Source organism: Rattus rattus, chromosome 13 (assembly GCF_011064425.1).
Source record: "Rattus rattus isolate New Zealand chromosome 13, Rrattus_CSIRO_v1, whole genome shotgun sequence".
NCBI classification, from domain to species: Eukaryota; Metazoa; Chordata; class Mammalia; order Rodentia; family Muridae; genus Rattus; species Rattus rattus.
The window spans coordinates 8,788,890-8,801,493 of record NC_046166.1 but is presented as its reverse complement, the minus strand read 5'-3'; the positions used below and the strand labels follow the sequence as shown (position 1 = coordinate 8,801,493).

At 46.2% G+C, this 12,604-nt stretch overlaps 1 protein-coding gene across 1 annotated transcript in view; it reads left to right on the top strand.

The window, feature by feature from the left end:
* Wdfy4 (WDFY family member 4) overlaps positions 1–12,604 on the top strand; it is a 210,618-nt gene that overhangs the window by 93,935 nt on the left and 104,079 nt on the right. The window contains exons 36-38 of the mRNA XM_032919360.1: positions 1,510–1,631; positions 3,347–3,532; positions 5,129–5,265. Coding sequence (XP_032775251.1) covers positions 1,510–1,631; positions 3,347–3,532; positions 5,129–5,265 — 445 coding nt within the window. The remainder of the gene's footprint in view (positions 1–1,509; positions 1,632–3,346; positions 3,533–5,128; positions 5,266–12,604) is intronic.

Sequence of the window (12,604 nt, the reverse complement as noted above, 5' to 3'; positions counted from 1 at the left end):
TCTGGGGGAGGTCGATATAAATCAAAGGAGCTGGATAGCTGAACTTGCGTGGGGTGCTTGATAGATAAGCCATCCCCAAGTCAGTGTGACCAAGCAACGAAAGGCATCAAAAACAATAATTTACCTCCTTTCCACAATTCTAAGATACTTAATTGATTTCAAATTTTTTTGAGGCAGAAGATGCAAACATTAAGTGTACACATTGATTTCTTTTTCTATAGCCAGATTTCAGAAACATTAATATTTGATAAATGCAATCTCAGTGTGGGAAAGTGTTCATAATTCAATGTACCACACACCCTAAGAATAATTTTCTTTGGAGAGAACTGCACACAATCTGTATGGGATTCCGAACAGTATCACCAAGCATACTTACCTTAGGGGCACTGACAAAGTGCTGCTGAAAAGTTTAGTTGTTTGAACAAAAGTACCTCTCTGCATCCTGTAGCTATTCTTATTGAACACCAGTTACCACTAGGGTTGACTCAGCTTAACACCACCCAGGAAGCCAACCCTGTGCCTGTGCTGGCCTTCATCCCAGCCTCAGGGGGTGAAGCAGCAGGTGACAAGGCCAAGGCCAGTAGGAACTAACTAAAGGCCTTGGGAAGCCTCCGTCCCAGGTAGGCACTGGTCCTTCCGATTGTAAATTTGAAAAACACCGGTCTTCAGCATATGGTTAAGTCCGGAGGCTTTTCCTTGTCTCTTTATGTGAGAGCCCAGCTGAGGGAACCAGAGCGGCCTTTCACATATCGGGAACAGCGGCCTCCTCAGGCTCCTCTGTGGAACATTTTATTCTTTACGTTTCAACCATGTTCTTTCTTGAACATGGGCAGGTTTGTGTTTCTATGTTTGCCGTTTTAGTATTATCTACCTATTAGATAGATATTAGGCAGATTAAATATCTACCTTTTAGTTATTATCTATGCATTTTTTTTCCTGCCCAGGAGGCTGGGCCCTCTAGCGGAGGGCACAGGGCACTTTTATGCTACAGTGTAAGGTTACAGGGGAATCCAGTGTATGAACCATGTGCTCCCATTAGAACTGTAGGGCCCTGAGGAAATTCACATATGAAGCATGCGTTTAATAATTACTAGTGCTGTCAAGATGGTAGTAACAGAGTCCTTCAATGTATAAGACTCTGTGCAGGTTACATGCCCTGGAAGCTAGCTCTGCCTATGGGAAGACATCAAGGTCCAATGGAGTCAAGTGTCAGTGCTTTAGGAATTCCAGTTCTGATGAGGGACGAGACACTAAGAATCGAGTCATTGGCTCTGCTGGAGGCACGAGAAGGATTTTATGGCTAGGACCACCTGTGATGAATTATAAGACACTGCTGTATGGAAATTTATCATTCAATATCAGCTACGGACATCATTATGTTGTACTTTAACTTGGCACACTTTTCCATGTTGACATATACTGGGTTGTACGTGTGGCCTCTTAGAAAAAGAACCATGGCATGGTCCCGAGGAAACTTGAGTTTGCTGCGACATCTTTCTTCTTTCCTAGTTATCCGGAAGGATTTGGATTGGAGCCCAAGCCCAGAATTAATCCTTACCACCAAGTCTTCCTTTCTCCAAGTGAAGAAGTGAAAGATAAGAAGGAGGAGGGCCTCCCAAGTCTGGGCGATGGTACGTTCTGCCGGGTGTCCTGTGTGGGGGTCCGGTGGGCAGCAGCAATTGCAGTGTAGGCCTCAGACAGAATGGCAAGGGATGGAGGAGGGGAGAGATGTGTGAATGGAGGATGAAGGCATGGATGAGAGGGTGAAGAGATGGGTGGGAGGATGGAGGTATAGAAGGTCAGATAGAGGGCTGGGTAAAAAGACAGAGAAACTTATCTCACTTTAGTCCCTTGGCTTCCTCACTCTTAAGTTGAAACTGGTGTGCCAGTTCAAACCAGTACCTTGCTACCTCTCGGCTTTGTTCCCCACAATTGTCAGTTTATAACACACACACACACACACACACACACACACACACACACACACACACGCATGCTCCAGAGCATGCATGCACACTCATCCATGTGTTTAAGAACTGCATCCATGCTGTCTTGATTGAGAAGGCCCAAGCCTCTGCTGCTGGATTTGAAGTCTGTACCACTTGCCTTGTGTCACCTTATAATAACGAACCATCAGGATGAGCACATCTGGACTGTGGTCAGAGAGGCTCCTAAGCCTTTCCGGTTTCAGAAGCTTGCAGCTTTAAACTTTGTACTGATGCAGTGTCAGTTATAGCATGCATGGCTACACTCTGCAATTTGGTAGAGGTGGGAATAGCAAAACAGACCCCAGGCCTAGGGAGTAGCTCAGTCAGCAAAATGTTTACTGAGTGAGCAGGGGGATGTGAGTTCTGATCCCTACTGCTCATGTAAAAAGCAGACCATGGTGGCAAATACATGGAATCCAGCACTGGGGAGGGAGGTGGACACAGGAGGATCCCAGGGACTTACTGACCAACCAGTCTAACCAAGCCAGTAAGCTGCTGCTTCCGATTCAGCCAGAGTAAGGCAGAGAGTGATAAAGGCATCTAGGCTTCAGAAAACCCAGGGCACTGAGAAGGGCAGAGTCTGAGAAGCAGATCCAATGTTAGGAAAACGAAATGGTAACCTGGGCACACCATTGGGCTCCATTCTCCACAGAGACCAACATGTTTAAGAAGGTTCATTAGAAGGTGCTTGGGGTAACCCTCTAGCTATTGTCTTAGTTTGGGTTTCCATAACTGTGAGGAGACACCATGACCAAGTCAACTCTTATAAAGGCAAACATTTACTTGGGGCTGGCTTACAGTTTCAGAGGGGTAGTTCCTTATCATTGTGGCTGACAGCATGGCAGGGTACGGGCAGACATGGTGCTGGGGAAGGAGCTGAGAGGTCTACATCTTGATCCCAAGGCAGCAGCAGCACATTTTCCTTTGCAGGTAGCTAGGAAGGGGACTCTCTTCACACTGGGTAGAGCTTGAGCGTTAAGACCTCAAAGCCCACACCCACAGTAATGCACTTCCTCCAACAAGGCCACAACTACTCCAACAAGGCCATATCTCCTAATAATAGCAATTCTCATGGGCCAAGCATATTCAAGCCACCACAGCTATTGAGGAGACACATAAGGGATGCCACTGGAATCAGACAGAATTGGGGATTGGAGAGAGATTCTTTTCTCTCTTGATCTTATTTGCTGGATTTGAGTATGGGAGGCAGTCAGGACTTAGCAAGAGGTAGTTAGACATGGGGAGAAGGGAAAAAGTCAACGTACATGGATGTTGGTAGCTTTGGCTCTACATACTGACTTCTGGGGTCCTTTTCGGGGGGAGGCCACCCTCACTGTGCTGTGTACTCTCTTTCGTAGTCCAGCACAGCATCCAGAAGTCAGTGCGGGCGCTCTGGCAGCAGTTGGTGGCACAGAGGCGGCAGACCCTGGAGGATGCCTTCAAGATCGATCTGTCCGTGAAGGCTGGGGAAAGCGAAGTGAAGATCGAGGAGGTCACCCCACTCTGGGAGGAGACGATGCTCAGAGCCTGGCAGCATTACTTAGGTCTCTGTCCCCTCAAGTCAAGGGACAAAAACTGCTAGGCCTCATAAAGTCACTATCTTCCAAGGTTCCACTCAGGGCCAGAGCCTTTTCTACCCAGGATTCCGCTCAAAGCTAGGACCTTTTCTGATTCATACATTTGGTGGGTGTGGCTTACATCACTGAAATGTTTCTTATCTGTCCTCACAAAGAATGAATGCTGTATTTACCTGCTGGTGGGGGTGGGAAGGAAGGCTGAGAGCCAGCCAAGCAGACGGCTGGCAATAATCCCTTAGAGGGACTGACCGCTTGCCCAGGGTTGTGGCTCAGGCTTGAGAGGCTGGAGCACTAGGTCTGGCCTCGATGTTCACAGCTCAGCTTTGAAACTTCGCGCCATGTCATACAGCAGCCTTGAGCTTCGGGGTATGTGCTGTCTCTTCATGAAGTGGATGACCATCCTTAAAATATTAGCATAAAAACCCCAATATCCTGCCTTCATAGTTATCAACTCAGCGATGAGATTTTAATTTCGCTTGGTGGGGAGGTCTTGAGGTTCAAAATTCGTATGCTTCTTTGAAGTCTTTCAACGTCACAAAAGTTTACGGCACCTCAAGAGGTAGGTGTTAGCATGTTTATTGGCTTACTGTCCAGACATCCAGAGCTCTTGGCTAGCTGGCTTTTCAAATTGTTCTGGAAGACATGGGTGTGTATGTCTGTCTTAGTTCATTCATGCTGCTTAAATAAGAAGCATAAGTTGGATGGTTTGTGAATAACAGAAATTCAATTTCCTAGAGTTCTAAAAGCTAAGTCCAAGCTCTGGGTATATGAGATTGGTTGTCTAGTCTGGGATCTGTCCTCTTCTAAGCCAGGACTCACTGTACTGTCCTCTAAGGTGTGCTTGGATGTTGTGTCTTTGCCAGATAGAAGGGATGGAAGGACAGAGAGAGCCTGAGCCTGTTTCCTTCAGCCCCTGTATAAGGCATTAATCCATCCATGAGGATGAAGCCTCATGATTTTGCCACTTCCAGCATCACAGCGGGGGATATTGCCACATGAATTTTTGGAGGGAGCACACTCAAGCTGTAGCAACCGGTGTACATGTAGTTTGGAGCCACAGCATCAGATTGTGCCCCAGAGAGAAGTAACATGAAATGAGACACCTGTGCCCATGGAGAAGTAAAGGCGTGCAGAGCTAAGACTGACTCTGCAGTGCTAGCAGTCGGGCACTGAACACTTTAAAGGTCCCAGGTCCTTTAAGCACAATATTTTAGCTCACCCTCATGACACCCAGTGGGTCTGAATTCTCCCATGTCCATTCCATCCTCTGAGAAACGGAGGTTTAGCCTCTCTGGGACATCGTCATATGTTCTCACATCCTGCTGGACACCAGCAAGACATGGAGCCAGGAGTTTGGGCCAAGTCTAGGGGTCCTGCAGGCCGCACATGTTTCTCAGTGGAAGGAACATCTGAGACGGCAGCGTAGGCCTGCAGCTTAAGCTGCTTCTCTGTTGCAGAAGGGACCCAGTGTCCAGGCCCTAGAGGGCCCTTCGCCAGACAAGCCCGCTGTGGAACCAGTGTGTGTGTTCTTCCTCCAGCTTCAGCTCTCATTTCCTCCCACAGCATCTGAGAAGAAGTCACTGGCCAGTCGCTCAAGTGTCACACACCACAGCAAAGCGACGTCCTGGAGTGGGAGCCTATCTTCGGCCATGAGACTGATGCCCGGGCGGCAGGCAAAGGATCCCGAGTGCAGAGCAGAGGTAAGCCTAGAACCCTTGACCTGGGAGCTGTCTCAGGGAACTCAAACCCCAGTCGTGTTGTCTCCTCTCTGCTGTCTGCTACTGGTAATCACGTTCCACAATCTCTGAGGATGTGCTCCTGGCTTCCCAGCTGGGGCTATGGAGAGAAGAGCCAGGTCTAAAGCTGGCTTTAACTGGAATCGGATCTGGGTTACTCTTAGGTACCAAGAGAAGGTATTCTTGGAACACCTACATTTTAAAAAACGAATTCATTTTGAAACAAGGAGAACACGTTTCAAATTTTAAAATGGGCTAGAATTCCCTACACTGGTCATCCTGTTGGAATGGGCATGGGACCAGCCCCAGACAAGGATCCTAAAGAATGGGCATAGAAGGTTCTGGAAGGAGGGAGCAGAGGGCTCCCCATTTCACACTGCGTTGAGACTCAGCAGCCCTTAGACCCCACATCCATCACTCATCTCCACGAGCTGCCTTTGTCGTTCGTTACCAGAAGGCACGGTTCTCAGGTACATATGTACACTGTGATGTCATAAGATAAGAGCATCAACTATTTGCCCTGGGGTCTGTTTAATTATTTTTAAAAATTAATTTTGATTATTACAGCTGATTACACCTCAGTGAGCAATGTAATTGATATTTTCTAATGTATCCCAAGGAACATTTTGTATAACACGCTTTTTGTTGTTGAAGGTTAAAGATGCCGTTATTGGTTTTTCCCTAAATATGCCCACATCATTAGTCCCTCCAGTGAGGAGGTCGCCATCTGGAAAAAGCAGCATGGAGACATTATTCAGGCACGAGTGCATGAAATTGGTGTTTTCGCATCTTCTGTCTCTCTTCTGGAAAGAAGAGGCTTGTAATTAAAGGAGTTGGTACTGAAGGAGGCATTATTCATCCAGTGTTATTCCTTATCATGTCAGCGCTGACAGTTCTATAGCACTGATAAATTGTTCCTGGGAGTGAGGCATATGAGGTAGGATTCGTCGTTGCTCGCACCTCTCTACCTCTTCAGGAGAGTATGGACTCGTCCTGACACGGAAGCTGAGCTTTGAGTCAAGGCCAATTTCATAGACGTCACTTACTTTGATAGATTCGACTTCTTCCCCTTGCCCCGCCCCCTGCCCCCGGCCCCATCGCAGTTCCTTCTGGGATCGAATTGTGATGTTGTCTCTGACATGGTGAAGGCCTTGAGAGTCTGATAGAGGCTGGGGACTTGGCCTCTCCTTAGACCTCCGAAAGCCAGCTCAGGGTATTCTGGAAGCCATTTATCTACTGTCTGCTTGGAGAATCCTGGGTGATACTCTCGCCAGCCATTTTTCTCCTTAGCAGGGATAGTGCTTTTCTGCCCACTCAATTTCAGTTGTTCTTGTTACAGAACAAGCTGGGAAGTTGCCTTTCCGCCTGGTATAAAAACAGCTTGTTTTGGTTGATGGTTTCCAAGGGTTCAGCCCATGGTGACTTGGTCTGTGTGCTTAGACAAAACACCATGGCATGCAAGAATGTATGGTAGAGAAGAGCTATTCAGCTAGGCCTCACCTCCTAAGGTTCCTAAAACTTCCTGACGTAACATCGCTGCCACTAGCTGATGATCAAGTGCTTGACAGAATAAGCCCATGGGGAACAATTCGTATTGTTCCATAGCAGTAATCAAACGCCGCCCTATTTGGGTAGAAACACTGTCATGACATAGAGTGTTCATTGATGTCATGGGAAGTCAGGTGAGGAAAATGCTCTGTATTATCTCCTTAGTTCTTCTAGAGACCTAAAGTTATTCCAAAATGCAAAGCACGTTACCATCTACTGACACACATGGAAAGGAAAGAATTGGCCAAGGGAAGAGGGGCCTAGATAATGGGAAGCACTGGGGAGGGAGCGGAGGAAGAGAGATTACTTGAGGCTGGAGGCAAGAAAGGGAGAGGCTTGGAGGGCAGTGTAGGGAAGAAACACCAGGCAGGAAAGGCCCAAGGTCTAGAAAGGGCAAGACAGGAGCCAGCGCCAGATAAGGAGCAAATGACATGCTGGACGTGTTTATAAGTGTGAAGTTGAATGGGGGGTATGTGGTGGGGCCTTGCTCAGGTACTGGCTAGGTTAAAAGGGATGGTCCTGAGGCAAAAGGGTGCCCAAGGGGTATCCCATCATTTAAATGGAGAAGGAGACAGCATCCTAATCCTAATGCTACAGAGGTAGGAGTATTCAACATCAAAGAACACAGGAAAATTCTGCTACCCAAGGCTGGGACAGATGAAGACAGGAGCCCGCCAAGGCCAGAGGAAATGAGTGAGAAGAGAGAAGGCCTGGGATGTGGGAAGAGTGAGAGCAGTGTAGAGAATCTGTTGACAATGAGGAAGATGAGAGTCAGAGGGCATGGTGTCCTTAAAGAGGCAGGAGGTCACCTGAATGCATACATCCACTAATCCATGTCTTATTATAGAGAGTGAGTGTGAGCTGGGTTTCTCCCCATTTGTCTGTGGGAAACCACACATGTGCTCCCCATCTGTGCATAGCTTTCTGTGTAAGCACCCACCAGCCCCATCTGAGGAGGGAGACCCTGTACTAGTCTCCCATCAACGCCTAAGGCCATTTGTAGGAGAAGGGCACTCGACATTCCCACTGAGACGCAGATGCTCCCCCTTCTAATTGCTCTTTTCCATACCATAGCAGAATGCTGACATGGACTTGTGGAGGGACAGAAGAGCTGGGCAAAGTTTTCACTGGAGTTGCTAAAACACCAAAGCTAAGCTTTTGTGGTTTTTGCCAAAACCAGAAGAGCATTTAATTTTGTTTCAAGTGCTTCCAGGGTCCTTTAAAGATTATCCTTGACCACATGCGCCAATTGTATCAGCATTCCCGTAAGCCCCATCAGTGGGCATACTTGGGGACCTTGGATAATCTGCCGCTCAGAGCCCATCATCCATCAGGTCCATCCCTGATCATATACCATAGGCTGCCTCCCATGGAGCAGCCTTACCCATGGCCAAGGACCACACCACCAAATCAGTAGCAGCTCTGTTGACGGACACTCTTGCTAATGTCCTTGGCGAAGGAAGTGACACTTATGACCGTCTACGCTAAACAGTTTACTCCTCACCTCTTCGTGGAAATTTTTAAACATACACAGAAGCAAAGGGAGCAATAGCAACGAGTCTCTGTTATCAATCATTCCTTCAAGGATTTCCTCCTCCACCCTTTCTCTTCCCTGCCACCCCAACCTTCACCTACATTTTTAAGTGTTTGTGTATACTTTTATTTTCCTTAAAGAAGTCATAAAGCTAAAAGTAACTGTGGAAGAGAGAGCGAGTATACAGAACTGGAGGGTTGTGAGGGAGTGGCTTGTGGGCACCTTGCTGTCATATCTTTGCTCCTGCCCTCGGAATGAGGGGCTGAGCTTGAAGGAGCAATGCAGTCTGCTGGTGACACCCCCCTCCCTCTTTTAGTTTAGTGCCTTTGCTCCTCCTTGGTCCCAAGAGAATGTACTCATGGGTCAGCCACAGACCTTATTCCCTAAGATATAAAGCTTATGCTCACGAGAGGCCAAGGGTTAGACTAGACTTTTCAAAAATAGCTAGAGCGGGCTTTGAGACAAAGTGGAGGCGTGCGATCGCAGAGGGAGTTAGAGCTGGGGAAGAAAAAGGCAATACCCAAGCAAGCCGGAGCTCTTAGATGCTCTGTCGTCAAGAGCTGGAGTCAGAGACGTTGAAGAGCTTAATGAAACATTTAGAGAATCTGAAGACCACAGGGCTGTCACAGTGAATATTACTACATAAATATATAGCAAACACGGTGTAATATTTGTGGGCAAGGAAGGACTTCTACACGAACATGACTTTAAAGGATGTTTTTGAAGCATGTAGCCTAGAAGTGGAAGAAAGTTAAAACGGATAGGGACTTCTAAAATGGAGGTGTAGAAGGTCTAGAGAGGGGGCTGGTCTTGTTGACATGTTCTCACTGGCATGAAGAAGAGAGGGTATTCACACCGTGTCCATAAGACAGGAGATGTATGGGGTGCTGGAAGCCAGAGAGTAGCTGCTGTAAACCTGAACACACAGACTTTCTGAGGAATTACTGGAAAACTTTGGGGGTAGAGAGGGAATCGTGAGAGCAAGCAATTAAATAGATCTATCTGTTAAGGAACGAAGCCCTCCACGAAGAAATGTTTGAACACTGCTGGAGAGATGGCTCAGTGGTTAAGAGCACTGGCTGCTCTTCTAAAGGACGCAGGTTCAATTCCCTGCAACCACATGGCAGCTCAAGCTGTTAATAAGTCCAGTTCCAGGGGATTCTGATTGCCTCACAGCAGCGCATATTAAAAAAAGAGAAAGAAAGAAAAATATTTGAATACGATGTGTTTTTAAATTTTAGTGGTGTAAGGACCATTACTAAGACCTGGGAAGTGGGGTCTTGGTTTTCGTAATTGTGGTGGGGAAAGCGGTCAAGGATTGGCTCTGATACAGATAGCAGGACCTCCTGGCATGGACACAGTACATGAGACCTAATCATCTTAAGAACAACACAAGGATGTTTCATTTATGGGGATTTGAACCAAAGGGACCCAGAAATGGCCAGAGGTGGCCAGGCTTTCCACAAAGAAATGGAAGGCTTTTATTGATTTGAGGGTAAGATTAAAATTTAGTAATTATTCAGTGATCATTATTCAGGGTACAGTTTCAAAAGTTTTTGTGGTTTTTGGTGGTGGTGGTGGTGGTGTGTGTGTGTGCGTGCGTGCGTGCGTGCGTGCGTGCGTGCGTGCGTGCGTGCGTGCGTGTGTGTGTGTGTGAACATGTAGATTTAGCATGCTGTCCTTGGTGTTTAAAGGCTTCTGGCTTCCGTGCAGTGCCTTAACCTCAGAATTTGGAGTCCCAAGTACTGTGACTGCCTTACATGGACACCTTGGCTGTGTGGTTTATAAAACATCCCAGGACTACAGGGTTTTCAGTGCTTGTGTGGGGGACTACAGGAACGGCTGAGTCGCTGAGTCCCTTCTGTTGACAATGTAGTTGTGTTCCATGAATGTCCCAGTTCGGGCATTGTGATAAGACTGAGCAACTGTAGGTGTTTGAGCTGAGAAAGAACAAGGCTGAAGCAGTTCATCCCAGATCCAGTGGCTAACAGACTAAGCTCACTCTGTGTTGAAATGAGCGACTCATTTCTGAGATGCACAGCATGCTGCAGAGTATGGCTGGTGCAGCCCAGCACACTGTTTACAGGCCACTTTTCCTGAGGAGATCGAGTGTATGCTAGCTTCCAAAAGCATGGCGCTATAAAGCCAGAGCTAGTTATGCAGTTGCCACTGACCATTATCAACGAGTGTGCATGTGTGGGTGCTGTGCTTTTAAAGCCTGCATGTGTGGGTGCTGTGCTTTTAAAGCCTGCCAGCTCAAGTCTGCTCACTCCAGCATCACCACCAATGTGCTCAAACTGTGGTGTCATGGCATTAGGATGACTACGATGCCACTAGGCAATGGGGATTTGCTCTTCCATTATAGTTTTACAGACCAATGTCATACTCGAAAGTTATGCATGTGTAACTGTAGTTTATCACGCTAGACATTTGTCAACAACAGCAGCAACCCCACCATGGCGTCAGCACCCAGAATCCTGGGGATAGTTGACAGCAGGCAGAAGGAAGGCAGTGACTTCCCTCCCCTCCCTTCCCCGCCCCACCCCGTTTTAAGCAAATTTTATTTGTCACTGTTTATCATGAGCCAGTTACAAGAATTTGAAAAACAGACGTAAATGAACAAAAGCAAACACTGATACCTTTAATGATGTTTCTTCGCTGAGTACATCATTTGTGAGGCATCTTTATCTTCATAATAGAAGGATAATTAACATCACTAATTATCTAATTAAGTTCATTAAGCATCCACCAACAGTGCACCGTGAAGTTGACATTATGTTCCACTGTCAACAAATGCTTTTGATTTCTTAGGAAGTAATTAAAATGTAAATTAGCATGCAATTATATGCACAGGGGAAGTTTTGAATCAGATATTCATTTCAAAACTGCTTAGAGCAACATCGTTTTTATTTTTTTCTCTTCTTCAATAAAAAGAATCATTTTGCTATTAGCAGTGAGCATTACGGTTGGCATTGAACTGTTCTGCGTTTGAATTACAGCAAGGGCTGTACACCATGACACTCGGCTATGAGTTGACAGATTTGTTGCTGTGCGTTGTGGTCTTTTTTTCTTGTTCGGTTGCTTTATTTAAAATATTTACTTATGGTTGTGCTCTTCATGTTAAAAAATATTGCAACCGATTCTTCCTTGAAAAGATGTCCATAACTCATATTTTAAATTCTCTAACCAAGCTTGCTCTTTAAAGGCATTTCAGAGCTAACATCCATTTTTAAAAGATTTATTTATTTTATGTGCCTGAGTGTATGTAGGAATGTTAGTACAACATAAACGTGCAGGATGCCATAGAAACCAGAAGAAGGTGTCAGATCCCTGGGAACTGTAGTTACAGGGGATTGTTAGCTGCCCATTGTGTGCTGGACCCACAAATTGTCCATTGTGCAAGCAGCAAACGCAAATGTCTTAATGTCTGAGCCAACTTTTATTTTTTTAAAGTCTATGTTTTTGTAACCTTTCTATCAGTTATGTTTGGGAATTTAACTAATGTTTCAAGGAAAGCAGAATAGATCTATTCATCTACCTACTCAGAAAGGAGAGACTGTACCCATTAGACGTGTGATCCAGTGGTCCTTGGTTCCATGGTTACTTTCTGCTTTCTTTGTGTAGCCTGTGGTTTCCAGTGCAATATTAGAACTGTAGAGAGCCCATGGTGGGACTGATAAAATCAGAAACCTCCTTGGAGTAAGACTCTTATGAAACACTATAGTGTCCCTCAGACACCTGCTGGAGGACCAGCTCCCCAATAAAGAAGCCGCTTCACCCAAAGTTCCAAAGCTTTGATTATTGGGACAATCGAGATCAGATCCTGAATCTCTTCCTCCTAATAGAGCAGAAGGTCTAGGGTACACGTTCTCTCTGTCGTCTGTGTACGTGAATTTCCATGTCATTTGAGGATTTCGTTGAATCTATCTGATTCATTGGTCTAAAGTCTCTCCTCCAGATATCAAACTTATTTCAACCTCTTCTTCTTTTATGGTGATGACTCTAGAGAAGGAGATGCTGGATCCAGGCCTTTCATTTTTAAGTAGATTTCAGATGAAAGCAGAGGAAATAGGGATCGGAGACTGTCTTGTTCCCATAAAAAGTTCAAGGTCCTGGCTTGGCTGTGAATAGAACCCGCTGAACCACTGACTGCCGATCACTGTGGGCATAGACAGATACCTGATGGTTGAAACAGAGTTGTGTCATTAAATGCATGTTGAA